This window comes from Moschus berezovskii, chromosome 16 (assembly GCF_049115385.1).
Source record: "Moschus berezovskii isolate FMDL1 chromosome 16, NW_MosBer_1.0, whole genome shotgun sequence".
In the NCBI taxonomy this organism is placed as follows: domain Eukaryota; kingdom Metazoa; phylum Chordata; class Mammalia; order Artiodactyla; family Moschidae; genus Moschus; species Moschus berezovskii.
The window spans coordinates 8652862-8671924 of NC_142475.1; the positions used below are offsets into that span (position 1 = coordinate 8652862).

General features: G+C 40.1%; 1 protein-coding gene across 1 annotated transcript in view; it reads left to right on the forward strand.

Moving 5' to 3' along the window:
- The window catches only part of LRRC69 (leucine rich repeat containing 69), a 68368-nt gene that overhangs the window by 19251 nt on the left and 30054 nt on the right, over positions 1-19063 (forward strand). Inside the window, exons 2-4 of the mRNA XM_088844658.1 lie at positions 8511-8637; positions 13759-13831; positions 16646-16841. Coding sequence (XP_088700784.1) covers positions 8511-8637; positions 13759-13831; positions 16646-16841 — 396 coding nt within the window. The remainder of the gene's footprint in view (positions 1-8510; positions 8638-13758; positions 13832-16645; positions 16842-19063) is intronic.

Genomic DNA, 19063 nt, shown 5'->3' on the forward strand with positions numbered 1-19063 from the left:
GGAAGAGAATCATAGCGAATGAAACAACTGACAAAGGAGTACTCTCCAAAATATACAAGCAGCTCATTCAACTCAGTATCAGAAAAACAAACAACCCAATCAAAAAATTGGGCAGAAGATCTAAACAGACATTTCTCCAAAGAAGACAGATGGCTAATAAATACATGAAAAGATGCTCAACATCACTAGTTACTAGAGAAATACAAATCAAAACTACAAAGAATATCACCTCATACTGTTCAGAATGGTCAACATGAAAAAATTTACAGAGAAGAAATGCTGAAGAGGGTATGGAGAAAAGGTAACCCTCTTGCATTATTGCTAGGAATGTAAATTGATACAGTCACTATGGAGAATGGTATGGGGATTCCTTAAAAAAAACCAGGAATAAAGTTACCATATGACCCAGCAATCCCACTACTGGGCATATACTCTGGGGGAACCATAATTAAAACGACATGTACCTCAATGTTCATTGCAACATTGTTTACAGTTGCTAGGACATGGAAGCAATGTGGATGCCCATAAGCAGATGAATAGATAAAGAAGTTGTGGTACCTATATACAATGGAATATTATTCAACCATAAAAAGGAATACATTTGAGTCAGTTCTAATGAGGTGGATGAACCTACAGCCTATTATGCAGAGTGAAGTAAGTCAGAAAGAGAAAAGTAAATATGACATATCAATGCATATATATGAGATCTAGAAAGATGGTACTGATGAACCTATCTTTAGGACAGCAGTGGACACACAGACGTAGAGAGCAGACCTGTGGACACAGGGAGGGACAAATTGAAGGACTAATGTTGAAATATATACATTATGGAATGTAGAATGTTTAGCCAGTGGAAATTTGCTGTATGATTCAGGGATCTCAAACTTGGTGCCCTGTGTCCATCTAGATGGGTGAGATCGGGTGGGAGGTGAGAGATTCAAGAGGGAGGGAACGTATGTATACCTGTGGCCGATTCATGTTGATGCATGGCAGAAACTGACACAATACTATAAAGCAATTATCCTCCAAGTGAGAAATTCATTAAAATATTGTCTGTTTTGTCTGATGTGATTATTGCTACCCCAGCTTTCTTTTGATTTCCACTTGCGTGTAATATTTTTTCCCATCCCCTTACTTTGAGTCTGTGTGTGTCCCTCGGTCTGAAGTTGGTTTCTTGTAGATAGCGTATATACAGGTCTCATTTCAGTACTGGAGCAGCCAGCCTCTGTCTTTTGGTTGGAGGCTTTAATCCATTTACATGTAAAGTAATTATCAGTATGTATGTCCCTGTTGCCATTTCCCTAATAGTTTTGGATTTGTTTTGTGGATGTTTTCTTTATCTTTTTTCTGTCTAGATAAATTCCTTAGCATTTGTCAGAAGGCTGGTTTCATGGTGCTTAGTTTTCTTGGCCTTGGCTTGTCTATAAACCTTTTGAATCTGAATGTGATCCTTGCTGGGTAGAGTAATGTTGGTTGTAGGTTTTCCCCTTTCATTGCTTTAAATATATCCTGCCATTATCTTCTAGCCTGCAGTTTCTGCTGAAAAATCAGCTGATAAACTTATGAGGATTTCCTTGTATTATTTTCCTTTGCTCCTTTCAGTATTTTTAAATTTTAATTTAGTTTTGTTGGTTTGATTAATATGTGATTCTGTATGTTTCTCCTTGAGTTTATGGGACTCTGCACTTCCTGGACTTGGTTGACTATTTTCTTTCTCACGTTAAGGATGTTTTCACTATAATCTCTTCAGATATTTTCTCAGACCCTTTCTCTTCTTCTAGGACTCCTATAATTCAGATCTGCCTGTGTTTAATGTTGTCCAGAGCTGTCTGATACTGTCAGACCGATTTTTTTTTCTTTATTCTGCTCCTTGACAATTGTTTCCACCATTCTATTAATATCTTCCAGCTCACTTATTTTTCTGCTTCAGTTAATCTGCTATAGATTCTTTCTAGAGTATTTTCATTTCAGTTATTGTGTTGTTCATTGCTATTTGTTCTTTAGTTTTTGCTTTTTAGTTCAGTCACTAAGGTGTGTCCAGCTCTTTGTGATTCCATGGACTGCAGCACAGCAGGCTTCCCTGACCTTCACTATCTTCCTAAGTTGGCTCAAACTGATGTCCACTGAGTCAGTAATGCCATCCAACCATCTCATCCTGTCACCCCCTTCTCCTGCCCCTCAGTCTTTCCCAGTGACCTTTTCAGGGTCATTGCCAGTGAATTGGTTCTTCATATCAGGTGGCCAAAGTATTGGAGCTTCAGCATCAGCATCAGTCCTTCCAATGAATATTCAGTATTGATTTCCTTTAGGATTGACTAGTTTGATCTCCTTAGTGTCCAAAGGACTCTGAAGAGTCTTCTCCAACATCACAGTTCAAAAGCATTAATTCTTTGGCAGTCAGACTTCTTTATGGTCCAACTGTCACATCCATGCATGACTACTGGAAAAACCGTAGCTTTGACTGTATGCACCTTTGTTGGGAAAGTGATGTCTCTGCTTTTTAATATGCTGTCTAGGTTGGTCATAGCTTTTCTTCCAAAGAGCAAGTGTCTTTTAATTTCATGGCTGAAGTTAATTTCAAGTCTGCAGTGATTTTGGAACCCAAGAAAATAAAGTATGTCACTGTTTCCATTTTTCCCCCATTTATTTGCCATGAAGTGATGGGATCAGATGCCATGATCTTACTTTTTTGAATGTTGAATTTCAAGCCAGCTTTTTCACTCTCCTCTTTCATTTTCATCAAGAGGCTCTTTAACTCCTCTTCACTTTCTGCCATTAGGGTGGTTTCATTCATTTATTTGAGGTTATCGATATTTCTCCCACCAAGCTTGATTCCAGCTTATGATTCATTCAGCCTGGCATTTCACATGATGTACTCTGGATATAAGTTAAATAAGCAGGGTGACAATATGCATCCCTGACATACTTCTTTCCCAATTTTGAGCTAGTCTGTTGTTCCAGGTCTAGTTCTAACTGTTACTTCTTGTCTTGCATACAGGTTTCTCAGGAGGCAGGTAAGTTGGTCTGGTATTCCCATCTCTTTAGGAATATTCCAGTTTGTTGTGATCCACACAGTCAAAGGCTTTAGTCAAACATTTTAGTCAAATGTTAAACATTTCTTGTATTTTCTTGATATGTGCCTCCATTTTATTTCTGAGATTTAGGATCATCTTTACTACCATTACTCTGAATTCTTTTTCAGTAGGTTTTCTATTTCCTCTTCATTTATTTGGTCTTGTAGATTTTCCCCTTGTTCCTTTGTCTGCACCACATTTTTTGTAATATAATTTTTTTGATGTGGGACTGTATTCCTGTCTGGTTGGTTGTTTTGCTTGAGGCATCTGGCATTGAAGTCTGCAGGCATTTGGGTGAAGTTGAGTCTTGGTAAGGAGATGAAAACCTCCAAAATAGCTCACACCGATTAATATTCCCTTGGGTCTGAGGTTATCTGTTAGTCCAGTGGTTTGAACTCAGCACTTTTGCCACAGGAACTCAGGCCCCACAGCTGGCCTGGGAACCAAGACCCCACAAGCTGCATGATGGGAAAAAAAAATGAAAGGCAGCAAAGAAAAAGGGAGCAGAACAATAACAAAGAATAAAAAATAAAATTAGAAGAATTAAAAAATTTATTAGAAAAAGTAGAAACACAAATGAAAACAACAAAGCGAAAGAGAATCAGAACAGCAAAGGGAAGGAAGGGTCCTGGTCGCAGGCGTGGGCACAGCCTCAGGACCCTTGCAGTCAAAGGGGCCCAAAGGTTCAGGCTGGAACCCAGCAGGCTTGTGACGCTGGCCCATGCTGTGTGCCGGTCACGGCCCACCTCCACTTCCCGCCCTCCTCTGCCACGTTCTACTTGGTCACGTGGAGATTCCTTCCGTGCCTTAGAGGTCTGAGGTCCCCTCCCCATGCCTGGCAGTTAGCCTAGATGTGAGGAGGTGTGAACTCAGCATCCTCGTACTCTTCCATCTTGACTCTGCCTCTGTCCTGTAACAGAGGATGAACGCATTTGGCCTGGGACTGTTGAAGTGCTGGGATATCAACAGTATTAAAAGAAGCACTTTATTTTAACTCGTGAGGGTGGGGGCCTTGTCTTGGCCCTATTGACTGGCGCTAAGTAAACCACTGAGTGTCGACTTGAATGGGATGGGATGTAAGCCATTCTCAAAGTGCAACCTAATCAGGCACAGGGCTGTCATGATTATGGCACCATCGAGAAACTAAGGTCCTTTAAGGTAAGTCACTCCGGGTTTTAAAATCCCGAAAGAAACAAATTGCCTTTATTTCTAATTCCGTACAGCATATTTTGACATGCATCATAAAGTCCAATGGTGGTAGAGCAGTGATCTCCTTGAGTGGCTCACATGTGTGGCTGCCCAGGACAAAGATATGGTCTGTGATAGCTTTTTATTTGACCACAAATAATTGACAGTAAATAAGGGCAATTCTCAGCAGAGTTGGGTAGTTTGCAAATTGTCATATAGCCATGGTTTCTATTTTTCATACTTTTATGGTCCTTTTGGATGACCCCTAGCCCAGTCACCTCCCTCCCTGAAAGCCTCCCTCCCTTCCTGTGTTTAACAAATGCCTGCTAGGAGACTAGCCCTCTGCTAGATACTGACAGTACGAAAAGGAATGGAAACATCCATGGGTCCCTACTCTTAGGTTCACTGGGGAAAGGTAATCAAATATGCAAATAGATGTAATTAATTGTGAAAAGTGTCATGAAGAAGAATTATATTGTGTTATGAGGAGCTGTCGTCAGAGAAATCAGGGACGGTAGACCTGCGAAGTGCAACTGAGGTGAGATCTGAAGATGGGAGTTATGCAGAGGGACCCGGGGAAAGCCTTTGCAACAGCTTTCCTTATCTCCCCTTCTTCGGGCATGCTGGGTCTCACTGAGCCTGGCAGAACGGTGAGGGCCTGATGTTTGTGCTGTTTGTCCACATCGAGCCTGTCCTTTGTCCTGTCTCACTCTCTGGAAGTGCGCTCTTCCTCCGTCAAGCATAGGCAGTGCCTTCTGTTTGCCACGCCCGGCTCTGCTATCCGAACAGGGCCTCCTTATTCTGTGTACCCTGTGCTGGCACCTAGTGAATTCCTTCTCTCTGCCCTACTTTGATTCCTCCTCTTGCTTCTGCTTGTGTGCCCAAGGCTGCATTAAGCCTCCTGAGCCCCCACTGGGACTCCTGCTGCTCCCTCTCACTGTCAGACCTCCAGGGGAGCGCCAGCCCTCCTTTCTCACCTTGCTCTGTGACTCGTCTCGTGCAGAGTGCCCTACTAATGTTGGCTGTTCACACAAGCTTAGCCCCATCCCACTCACACATCCAAGTGCTTAGCTCTTCCAAAGATTTAAAGGTTTGCATTTTAATGGAATGAGTTTTGTGTTGTAATTCCTCTTTTTTGGGATTTGGAACTCTTTCCTTGCTTCTTTAGAAGCTTCTTTCCAACGTTGTTGAATAAGAAATGCCAGTTCCCATAGGATTAACTTTGGACTCTAAGGGAATAGTTCTTAAAAGTCAGAGGGATGCTCTAGAGATTAGGTGTCATGCTCGACCTTGAAACGATTTCCAGTGAAACTATAATTGTTTTGAGAAATCTGACTTGATATATTAAGTTACTAAACATGGTTCCTGGGGGAAAAGGGAGGGAGAGAGAAATTGGGAGATTGGGATTGACATGTACACATTACTATATATAAAATAGATAACTAACAAGAAACTATTGTATAGCACAGGGAGCTCTACTCAACACTTTGTAATGGCCTATATGGGAAAGTGTTGAAAGTGAAAGTATTAGTCCCTCAGTTGTGTCTGGCTCTTTGCAACCCCATGGACTGTAGCCCGTCAGAGTCCTCTCTCCGTGAAATTTTCTAGTCAAGAATACTGGAGTGGGTTGCCATTCCTTTCTTTAGGGGATCTTCCTGATGCCAGGACCAAACCCAGGTCTCCTGCATTGCCAGCAGATTCTTTACCATCTGAGCCATCAGGGTTGTATGGGAAAAGAATTTTAAAATCAAGTGGATATATGTATATGTATAACTGATTCAGTTTGCTGTATACCTGAAATTAACATAACATTGTAACTCAACTATACTCCAATAAAATTTTTTAAAAAATAAATTGTCCATTAAAAAAAAAATTATCAAACTGAGTCCTAATGCTGCCCTCTTCCACATACCTTGGCCATAGACATATTAATTAAAAAATTTAAAAATCTTATTTTTCTTTAATTAGTTTGATTCAATTATTTTTATTAAATTGTTTACAGAACCTGACGTGTACTATTTAGGTATAGTGAATGGAAATATTCACTGTCCTTTAAGAAATTTAAGGACTAGTGTTTCAAATACCAGCTCAAACATATTTGTACATGTTTCAGGTGAATGATTTAAGTTTATTCCAAAATGGTATCAAGTCATGATTTAGTTTAGGAAGACTTCCAGATAAAAGTGGACATTTGAGTTGGTTTGTTTTTCCCAGTTCGTCTTGGATATCGTTTTAAAAATAAAAAAAGTAACCGAAAGATAAAATAAATAGCATAGAATTTCCTAGTGGTAATTAGTAGCTACAAGCACAGAGTCGGACATGACTTAGCAACTAAACAACAACACACGCATAGCATAATTAAATATTAGGAGAAGCTGCCTGGCCCAAGTTCTAGGATACATATTTAAGGCACTACCCTGAACTGAAGATAGGGTTTTGTGAGAATGAGCAGATGGCTAGAATAAAACAAGCATGCCGCCCATTAGAAAGGAGTAAATCCAGCTGGGTAGATTGGTGTTGACTGAGCTCAATAGAGTCTTGATTTAGAAAAAAACAAATGATGTGGAGCCATAATCACAGTTTTAACTACTGGCTTTTTAAACGATCTAAGGAGGTAGCATTCAACTAATATTTGTTGAACAGCTATTATATGCCAGACACTGTTTTCGAATGCTAGATGAATGACAGCATTGCAAAGAGGCCCTATTTTTGCAATATTTCCAACTTTATGGTAAAGGTAAGATATATACATGAGTCATTATAATACAAAGCAGAAGATAATAATTGGTCATAGGAATTACACAGTGCTGCTGCTGCTGCTAAGTTGCTTCAGTCGTGTCTGACTCTGTGCGACCCCATAGACGGAAGCCCACCAGGCTCCCCTGTCCCTGGGATTCTCCAGGCAAGAACACTGGAGTGGGTTGCCATTTCCTTCTCCAATGCATGAAAGAGAAAAGTGAAAGTGAAGTCGCTCAGTCGTGTCCGACTCTTCGTGACCCCGTGAACTGTAGCCTACCAGGCTCCTCCGTCCATGGGATTTTCCAGGCAAGAGTACTGGAGTGGGGTGCCATTGCCTTCTCCGTTACACAGTGCTATGCAACCTCAAAAGGAAGATAGCTTCCTGGTGAAGGTGATACATGGAGGAGAAGCAAGAAGAAGTATTAAACACAGATATCCATTATAATAATTAGGGAACCAAGGTATAGTCATAGTTTAATGGAAATTCTGCACACATTATCACTGTAGAAACAAACAGTTTCCAGCAAAATTAACTGTTTTAATAGAAAGTCATTATTCTGTGGCCAACAGAATAACAGATATTTTTCTCTTTCCTGAAAATGTCATTCAAAAGTGTCTGTGAATTTAGAAATCTTTGGGATAATAAGTTAGAAATCATTAAGAAAACAAACAGGCTCAAAATTTGAAAACTGAGTCGAAGTGTCAACATAGAAGCATCCCTAGCACCATGTATGTCTACCATCTTGTTCCATGGTCTTCTCCTTAGTCTAAAAGATTATAGTTAGCATTTTATAATATCCATTATTTGCTACAATTTGATTTCAAATCAGTGAAGAATACCATCTTTAGGGAATAATCCTGTGTCATGGATTTATTGGATTAGAGGGTCTTTCTAACTCCTCCGATGTGTGGTCTTTCCTGTGTCTGACCAATCTGATGTTAGTAGGTACATGTAGAGCAGATCTTCCCTACCCTCCTATAGTTTCTGGTATGAACTTTGTGATCAGTGATGTTAATGGCTACCTTCCTACTTCACCTCCACCCATGTCTTACTGGCCTAAGTGAAAAAATTCATTTGGGGTTAGTATGACAGAAGGACCTCAGATCTTTGGCTAATTTCTGATTTCAGGAAATTAGCCCCTTTGCTGAGTTTTAAGTGATTCCCAGTCTATGAGTCACAGTGTTAGGATACTCTTGAGTTGCTCAAGTGAGTTATGAATGGGTCATTAATTGTGTTTTTAAATACCCTTGAAATGGTTTGTAATAAAGTTTTAATGAAATTATGTACTTTAATTGAGAACTTGTACTTAAATAAGTGAACATGAAACTCAGATAACTTTATTTATAAAAGATAATTTTAGGTATATGTGAAATAATTAAGGTTATGATGATTTTTTTTAGGTTATATGGATCTCAGAAAAGTGGCTTAGTTATTTATTTTTTTCTCATTTGAAGGTGGATAATGAGTTTATTATGAGTATGAGTTTATTAATCTCTATATGTTTGCAGTTGACAGTACTAAATCTGGGAAATAACCTTTTAGAAGAAGTTCCAGAAGAGATGAAATACCTTACATCCCTGAAAACGCTCCATTTATTTAGAAATAAGATCCATAGATTTGCGTCTGGAGTATGTGGTAAGTTAGTTAAATAAGAGCATATTTATCATAGTGTCAAAGTTAATTTCCTTATATTGAAAAATTTGGAACTAACGTGAAAAAAGAATTTTAGTCTTTTTTGTTTTGAGATATTTATACTTGAAATTAGGGAATTTGGGGAACAACTTTTTTAAACTGCTGTATTATATATTTCTTTACATGTAAATCTAAGAAAATAAGTAAGTTTTAAATTAATGTTAGCAAATTTTGCCCTTTTCAGAATCAGGGTATACATAGACTGTCAAATCTGAGCACCCTTTTTCTGGACCAGAGAGAAAACTAGTTGAAACTCAAACCAAGAAACATCTCCACAGTTCTCCTTGTTCTTTATACTTTTTACACCATCTTAACTACTAAGTGACTATCTTTGTTTAAGATGTGAAGCTGCATTTGAATCAGTTCTAATGAGGTGGATGAAACTGGAGCTTATTATACAGAGAGAAGTAAGTCAAAAAGAAAAGCACCAATACAGTATATTAACGCATATATATGGAATTTAGAAGATGGTAATGATGACCCTATATGCAAGACAGCAAAAGAGACACAGATGTAAAGAACAGACTTTTGTACTGTGTGGGAGAAGGCGAGGGTGGGATGATTTGACAGAATAGCACTGAAACATGTATATTATCATATGTGAAATAGATCGCCAGTCCAGGTTCGATGCATGAGACAGGGTGCTCAGGGCTGGTGCGCTGGAATGACCCTGAGGGATGGGATGGGGAGGGAGATGGGAGGGTGCTTCAGGATGGGGACACATATACAACCATGGCTGATTCATGTCAATGTATGGCAAAAACAACTACAGTACTGTAAAGTAATTAGCCTCCAATTAAAAAAAAAAAAAAAGGATGTGAACCTTAACTCAACTTGGGGAGAACTTTAAAGAAAAGATATGAGGTTAAATAAATAGCATTTCTTCTTTGTGTTTCCCTTAAACTAATAATTTCTCCATTTAATATGACATTTTTCCTATTTAATATAGGTAGACTATACTCAAGGATAGAACACATGACAGAGATCCAGATAATCTTTATAGCTTCATTAACTCATGTAAGGCACTTCACTACTTTCTGTGTCCCCAAGAGTAAAATCAGAACTATAGAATTTATGACGTCCTGTGAACTTCTGAGGCATGGGTACTGTATATTGTCTTCATTATCAATGAGCAGCATTTATTAACGGTATAATTTCATGGGGTCTCAGTTGTGGATATATAACAAAAACACAAGTAGATTCTAGTACTACCTCTTTAAAGTATTTTTAAATATTAGATCATGTGTCTTGGAGAAATATTTTTCCACAAAATAATAACTGTAATAAACTTATTAATGGTATGTACATTATATATACAAACTTATAGATACAGGGTTCAGTTATAATTTACTTACAAAGAAAACAGTTTATAAATAAGAAAAAATTAAGGGCATGCAAAAAAGTACATAATAATATTTATGAACTACACTGAGGGGCAAACAGGTAAAATCTGATGTATATAAATGCTATTAAGCAACCTGGTTCATGCTACTTTAGGTTTCTTTAAAGAAATTTTTTCTCATGTTGCTCTTAAATTTAAGGTTCAAAAAATATATGTAATCTCTGTACAGGACCCTACCCCTGAAGGTCTGTAGTTTCTCTATTTCTTGATCTAGGGCTATTGAACTTTGAAAATCTCATGTGAGTGTCTTAAGTTATGTTCTATGCCAGGTCTTGATTATCCAAAGGCAGAAGCAGTTTGGTGTCCAACATGTATTGTGTGGTGCTGTTCTTGCCCCTCTCCCTACCCCATCAGAGTAGACTGGACCAGGGTAAGACGTGTCCCACGCTGAGTCAGTCACATTCTCTTTCTTGGGGTTTATGACAGAATCTAAAACAGTTTTTCTGGTCTGAGCTAACCACATGAACTAAGAGAAAAGTTGCAGACTGGTTACCTGTGGGATGAATCTGGTTTACAAATAGGTTGGTTCTGTGTTGTCTGCCTCTCTAAAATTTTGAATTAGGGTCAAAGCCAGCTTAAAACTCAATATTAAAATAGCGAAGATCATGGCATTTGGTCCCATCATTTCATGACAAATAGATGGGAAAAAGGTGGAAGGGGTGACAGATTTCCTCTTCTTGGGCTTCAAAATCACTGTGGATGGTGACTGCAGCCTGGAAATTAGAAGACTGTTGCTTCTTGCTAAGAAAGCTATGACAAACCTAGACAGTGTGTTAAAAAGCAAAGACATCATTTTGCCAAGAAAGGTCCATATAGTTAAGACTATGGTCTTTCCTGTAGTCATGTACGGATGTGAGAGCTGGACCATAAGGAAGGCAGAGCACTGAATTTGAACTATGGTGCTGGAGAAGACTCTTGTTTAGCAAGGAGATCAAATCCGTCAGTCTTCAAGGAAATCAACACTGAATACTCATTGGAAGGACTGATGCTGAAGTTGAAGCTTCAGTACTTTAGCTACCTGATGCGAAGAGCCAACTGATTGGAAAAGACCCTGATGCTAGGAAAGACTGAAAGCAGAAGGAGAAGACGGCAACAGAGGATGAGATGGTTGGAGAGCGTCACCGATTCAGTGCCTGTGAACTTGGGCGAACTCAGAGAGGTGGTGAGGGACAGGGGAGCCTGGTGTGCTGCACTCCACGGGATCATGAAGGGTCGGACACAGCTTGGCAACTGAACAACAACCCAAATTTGCAAATTAAGAGAGTTCATATAAAAGTCTGGATCTCTGGCTCTTTTTTGTTTCTCTGAAAAAGAAGATCAGGCAACAATGGACTCACATTCCCACTTGACACCAATTGCTGGGAGCTGGCCAAAATGCAGGTCCCCTGTGGCAAAAAGCATGTGCTCGCCAGTTCAGTGCACCCCTGCCAGGCAAACCCCTGCTAGGCCCACGCTTGTGCTTTGAGTTACCTTCTAGGTTCCTGTAGGCATTTCAGTCTGAGAACTCTGTCTACTCCATAACCATTCAAACGCAGGAGTTGTGGGATGGCTATATGGATACATGGAAAAGTAGAGATAGTATGTTTAAAAGTGAAAGAAGAAGGAGTGAAGGAACGCGGGAGAGAGAGAATATGAATATGAAGCTTAGAGACGCTATAAAGAAAAATTAAACTCTATGTTCTGTAGAGATTCCCAGAGAGTATAATCTCCCAGACTTGGAGAATCTCCTGGAGAGAGACAGATTGTTAGCCTGGAGCTGGAGTGGGTGTCTCCTTGACCATCACAACCCAGTTCAGCGATTCTGAGGGAGCATCAGAAGCCCAGAAGATCCTCTGTGACTACCTAGAGAAGTCAAAGGACTGTGGATATACGTGTCCCCAATACGTACAGTTGGCCCTTGAGCAACACAGGTTTGAATTGTGGGTCCACTTATACCAGGGTGTTTTTTCAATGGCAAGTACTGCTCTACTGCAGGTTCCCGGGTTGGTTAAATCCTGGGGTGCAGAGGAAGAACAGATGGGAGCGTCACTGGAAGTTATACATGGACTTTTCCACTGGTGGAGGATGGGTGCCTCTAATGCCTGCAAGTTGTTCACGGGACTGCGATATATATGTATATATACACACACACGTGTAAAATTACATATTATGTATGTTTATAAGGCTATGGATTTTCCCGTGGTCATGTATGGATGTGAGAATTGGACTGTGAAGAAAGCTGATCGCAGAAGAATTGATGCTTTTGAACTGTGGTGCTGGAGAAGTCTCTTGAGAGTCCCTTGGACTGCAAGGAGATCCAGCCAGTGCATTCTAAAGATCAATCCTGGGTGTTCATTGGAAGGACTGATGCTAAAGCTGAAACTCTAATACTTTGGCCACCTCATGTGATGAGTTGACTCACTGGAAAAGACTCTGATGCTGGGAAAGCTTGGGGGTGGGAGGAGAAGGGGACGACAGAGAATGAGATGGCTGGATGGCATCACCGACTCGATGGACATGAGTTTGAGTGAACTCCGGGAGTTGGTGATGGACAGGGAGGCCTGGCATGCTGTGATTCATGGGGTCGCGGAGAGTCAGACACGACTGAGCGACTGAACTGAACTGAACTGATACACTATGTTTCTGTTAACGGGACTCTCGCCGCACCGCAGGGCCCAGCATGTTGGAAACAGGATAGGGCGGGGCAGGCCTAGGCAGCAACAGAGGAGGTCTGAGACCAAGTCCAACCAGGGAGACTGTGACGAAGAGGTACCTAGGAACGGGGTACACCCAGTCTGGAATCACTGACTTCAAGACACTGGTAGTGGTGCCAGGGAGATCGACCTCCTCCAGGGGCTGGGAAGCATCGGCGCGACGGTGCCCACGAGTAGCGTGGGCAGGCCCGGCGCCCTGCACGCAGGAGGGGTGCTCGAGGGGAGCCACCACAGTACCCGACACGGGGAGCGGGGAGAGCCCCCTAGTCCTGGACTTGGTCTTGCGCCCCGCGCAGACGCTGGTGGCCGAAGAGGACCTGTTCTCCACGAAAGACCGCACAGAACTTCCCGGATCCTTCCCGTCTCCGGGGAAAGTCAGAAACTGTTTCATGGGCCAGTGCACATCTGCTCCTTCCGCTCCGGGGAGGCCCTGGCTCTGAACTCGCACGCAGTGGAGCACACTCTGCGTCTAACTTCGCTTTCTTGAGTTCTGCCTGCCTGGTCCGCGAGAGACAGCAGACCCCGGGCGGGAGGTCTGCAGACCCCCTACCGGCGGGAGGTGCCTGTGGGCTGCGGGGCCTTTGGCAGGTTTTCTGTTGGGTGGATGAGTTCCGCGGGTCAAGAAGACCCTTTGGACTTGATTCATGGTGCTTTGCAAACATTTATGGGGCTCCTCTTGCAAGTCTCAAAAACAACTAAAACAGCCCTGGGTACCGGTGCCTTTGAGTTTCTGCTTCAAGTTTGTGGTGAGTTTGGCGGGTACTCCTGTGTCCTCAGGGGCCACGATTTAGCTTTGTAACTTTGTGGTAAGTTGTACCTTTTTGCTTAAACTAATTTAAGAGGGTATCAATTACCAGCACCCGATGAACCTTGGCCAACGCAAGAAAACAAGAACAAAGGTGTATTGAAAAGTGACTAAAAATTATTTTCTAACAGATAGCTAAAGTGACTGAAATTATTTTCTAACAGATGGTTTACAAAGTTTGATCCTGCTTAATCTGAACAACAATCAGCTTACATGGATTCCTCAAGAAATTAGCAGGTAATTTTGTTATAATGAGAGATGGTTACTTTTCCCCTCTTCCCCCTCAGCTGCCCTGTCCTCCCACCCTGGTCCTTAGAACCCCCTATGCCTAGATTCAAGTCCTTGTGAGATTTATACATAGCAAAGAGCAATTGAAGGCTGAGGCTAGCGACTAAGTTTAAGCAGATGATTCTTTAAACACTTCAGAGAAATGAGAAACAGCATGATTTGGTAGTCTAAGTATAAAAGTGAGGGTTTGAAACAGTTCTAAAGTTGATTGTTACTGATTTCCTAACTGTGGGGTTCTTGGAGCTTGCTCTGCTGAACTGGGGACTTTAAACTTTACAGTAAAACATTTTTGGCTTGATGGAATAGGTAATGTGAAAATCAAGACTTTAAAATCAGTATGTCATTTTCATGAAAAAAATCATGAAATCACTCACATTTGCACGGATGAGCTGCTGTTACAGGGGCTTTCTGGAGCCAACTGAGGGCCTTGTCCTTCTGTTGGCAGAATACCCTTTTGGTTTTCTTCTGATTGTTGGAGAGAGAAACCTAATCAGGGTTACTTTGGAGACTCCTTATTGCCTGTTGAACAGAAACAGATGTATTACAACATAAAAACATCCAGATTTTTGAAGGAAGGATCCAAAACTATGAATGGTTCTCAACAAAAGGCTTTCTGCCTTACCTAAAGTTTATTCCAATTTACTTGTTTATACCTCTACCCAATGTATTTTTCCAAGATAGATTTTTACAGAAAAAGTAATGTTTTAAATAAAAGCACCTAGAAAAATATTTGAAGCTATCTCATTTCCGAAGAAAAGGAATATTTATAGTAATAAAATGCCAATAGTTGTCTTCTTGCTTTTTCACTTACTGAGTTTATCAGTTGATTTTTATGTTGGTGATGTAGTGAAAAAGATGACACTTTGGAAGATCTGGTGAATTAGGTTCAGGTTGTAACTTTGTGCAACTAGCCTTATGACGTTGGCCAAGTATTTTAGCTGTCTTGGATCTTGGTTTTCTCATCTCTAAAGGAAGAATTTTGAGAAGATGAACTTCAAAATTCTTGCAACTATAACATATTATGAGTTCACAATTCAGTAAGCTTAGCTCTGTTTGGAGAACAGCGTATAGTATTGTCTTTCATTAAATGTATTCTTAACTATTTTATGTGTTTTTTTATGTTATTGTAAATGGAATTTTGAAAATTTTATTTTTCAGTTGTTCGTGGCTACAATATACACATAAAATAAATTTAAAATAGAGACTTTGTAGTCTGTGACCCATTTTTAGTTCTTGTAGGTTTGGATTTTTTTGCACTACTCTTTAATATTTTAATTTTTAGAGTTTTGCCCATCTTTTTAATTTTGAAATAACTCTTCTCCCATACCTTTAGAAATTACTTCTTAACCTGGTTTATCTACATTTCTGCTCTTGCCTTCTCTGGGTGCCTTTGGGAGGGGAGCAGATGCTCATGTTTCTCAACAGTCTCTCCATTAGCGTCCTCTCTCTTTCTGCCCTTTTGTTGTTGTCCTTTCTGTCGGTCTCGTCTAATCATATGACTTCCACAACCGAGACCGTAGAGTCTTTCCATAAGTCTGTTTCCCTCGCACTGTTACCCTGAGCTCCAGGCCCCTTTTATAACTGCCTAGAAATGGCACTTCATTCTGTTATAGTGTTATAAATCCTCATTCTTCGCTTTGCAAGAAGACCTTTGAACCTTGACACTGTTTTCTGATGGTTAAGTTAGACAAGTTATTCACTGCCTCTGGTCCTTTATTTTCCTTATTTCTGGATTAAATGTAATAATTCCAACCTTAAGGTTGTGCTGTCGATTAAATTTAATGCACAAGTACATAATTGGTGCTCAATAATGCTTATTTTAGCTTCCCTGGTGGCTCAGAGAATAAAGCGTCTCTCTGCAATTCGGGAGACCCAGGTTCTATCGCTGGGTCGGGAAGATCCCCTGGAAGAGGAAATGGCAACCCACTCCAATACCCTTGCCTGGAAAATCCCATGGACAGAGAAGCCTGGTGTAGGCTACAATCCATGGGGTTGCAAAGAGTCAGAGATGACTGAGTGACTTCACTTTTCACTTTCAGTGCTTATTTCTTCTGGCTTCTTTATTCAAAATACACTTAATATTTTCTCAAGGAAAATATTACTCAAGGCATATTTACTATGCCTCCCTGACACCCTGATTTTTTCAGGCCAAGTTCAAAATGTTGGTTCTTCCAGAGTGCTTGTGAACCTCAGGGACTGTATCTGCAATTACAGGCTCAAACGGTAATCCTTTTCTCACTGTTTGTTGGTATCTGCTCTCCTTATTTTGTGTCTCTAAGATCTCCTTCTAGACAATGATATATTTAAGGGTAGAATTTGTGGTAAACCTGTCTTTGCATGTTTCACAGCATCTAAGTGGTACAGAATTTATGGTCTATATCTAAATCTATCCCTATCTATATCCATATGTGTGTATATGGCATTTGGCCTCTGGCTTCTTCAGTATAACTATTAATAAAGTATATGTACAAAGACTGAAGACAGAATTTTCTTTCTCTTAAATCTAGGTTGTGATTACATAAAATACTTTAAATGTGAACCATCTGATCATAAAATATCTTTAAAAGTTAAATTATAGCAAAGGTTTTTTTTAATCCTGAAATGATTCATTGTAGTTGTGAACACTTGACTAGAGAAAAGCTCAGATGAGCTACAAAAAATATGAATTGATACATGGCTCTGATAAATGATATGTGCACATACATGTACAATGGACTTCCTTATTCTTGTGAATTTCATTCATATATTTTGTTTATTTTTTAGATTAAAAAATCTTAGATGTTTGAGTATAAATCATAACCAGCTAGCCAGCATTCCTGGAGAACTTTGTTTCCTTGAGAATCTTTCTGAACTTCAACTTAACTACAATCAGCTTGTGTGCATACCCAAAGAAATTAAGTTCTTGAAAAAGCTCCAGAAGCTTCTTCTGGCCAGGAACAACATTAAATCTTTGCCAGAGGTAAGCAAAAGATGGGACCAAATTTTCTTTTGTTGGTGAAGAACTCATTACACCGTGATAGAGAGCAGTTATAGACTAGATTAGGGTGTCTGAGTACAAGCCATCATTTACTTTCCCTCTGATTTCCCTCTTATCATATATAAGTTCCCAAATCACTATGACAAAAGAAGGTTATAACTTGGATTTTTTTTTACAAAGCTAGGAATGCTAGACTTTGTAAATAAAAATACAAAATGCTTTAATTTGAATTTCAGACTACCAAAGAAGAATTCTTTTACTATAAGTATGCTCCAAATATTGCATGGGACATACTTATATATTTAAAAAATCTTATCTTTTTTGTCTGAAATTTAAATTTAAATGAGCCTCCTGTATTTTTATCTGGCAACTTTGTATACAGCACAAAGTATAAGTACTTTTTGATTTTGGAATATATGCTAGATATCTTCTATTTTTCCTTTATATCCACTGTCCATCCTTTCCAACCTGCTTTTCTCGCCTGTGCCTGGGAGACTGACTTGTATGAGCATCAGTGAACTCCTTTGTCCTCTGATTTCCTCTAGGATATGTCCAATGAGAGGCAGTATCAGGAGGTGAAAGGGCAGGAGAAGATTGAGTGCGTGCATGCACACTTGCTCAGTCGTGTCTGACTCCTGGCTCCTCCGTCCACGGGATTTTCCAGGCAAGGGTACTGGAGTGGGTTGCCATTTCCTCCACAAGGGGATCTTCCTAACCCAGGGACCAAACCCTCATCTCCTGTGTAGGCAGGTGGCTTCTTTGCCACTGAGCCCCCTGGGAAGCCCTGGAGACTGAGTGCCAGATGGTTTTCCCTTGGTGCTGTCTCTAGAAGGTTGCTGTGAATTGCCCGCATGCCTCTCTGGAGGGTCATGGCTAATGTCCTGTGATCATCAGAACATCGTCGTGTGAACATTCTTACATTCCCTAGGCTCTTTAGACCTGTGGTGTTAAAGAACTCCCTGCTGTTGCTAGCTTTGGGGAACTTTGTAGGTTTAGGGAACTACCTTTCTTGGCTTAGGGAACCTTGTTGGTTTCCCTAAACCCTGTCAAACTTTTATAAACAGTGACTTTATTAACGCCCCCGCCTCAGTTTTTCCAGTTTGAGGGTACTGTTTCTTGTTAGGGACCTGTCAACAGATTTACCTTCCTTATTTATGCAAATTAAAATTAATTTGACAGGAGGAAAGGCATGGCATGCAGTAAACTGAGGAATAAAAATAGATTAATTCCTACTATTTCACTTTTCTCTAAAGAAGATGTTTCCTTTAAATATTCTGTGCACACTGTAATATGATATGTAAAAATATACCAAGGTATAGGCTGTAAATAAGTATATTTTGAAAATGTATTCATATATTCCTTAAAATCCTACTTAGTATAAACAAGTATAGAATAAACCTGTTAAAAGCATGTCTCTCTTATTTGAAGGGAAGCAACAGCAGCAGCAACAGGATCATCATGAAGCATTGTGTTATTTTGTGTTTATAACAACTTTATCATATATCTCTTATTAAACTCACTTTAGAATAAAGATCAGGGTGGGTATGTGACTCAAGCATACCTTGCAAAGGTCAAGGAAGGATCTTAGATCCTTGCCTGTCTAACGTAAAAGTCCATATTTCAAATCAGTAGTCTTACTACAAATTTATAAACCCTGAGGCTTTTAAACTTTAAAAAAACCTGAATGCTAGTAAATCCTGTCCTGAATTATCATGCAAAGAATGCCTGTAGCCATTTATATCCTTGTACATTTAATATGATTCAGTCTGTCATTGTTCTTTTTGGTCTGTATTATAAATGATAAGGCATTGCAGAAAACAGTCGTTTGTTTCGATAATGAGCGTATTGTGAATCTTTTCCTGGTCTCTTGTAAATCACGTGTATGTCTGCACACATGTGTCTGAATGTATATGCCCATCCAGTCCCATTGGGCGTGTGGCTAGACTAACGGATTTCCTTTTAAAGGAAAGGGTTGTGTCAGCTCAGTGCTACACAAGAGGTAGTTGAGAAGTAAGTGCCAGTGGAATTATGTCTGTTTCCTGTCTCCCAAAGGCTCTTTCTATTTTAATAGTAGAAATGTCTCCTAACTGCTCAGTATCTGTTAACCCTTTAGTGAGCACTTTCTGATTAGTAATCTGTTTAGTGCATTCAGCGTCCATATTGCAGGTCAGCTCAGTCAGTCCAGTCGCTCAGTCGTGTCCGAC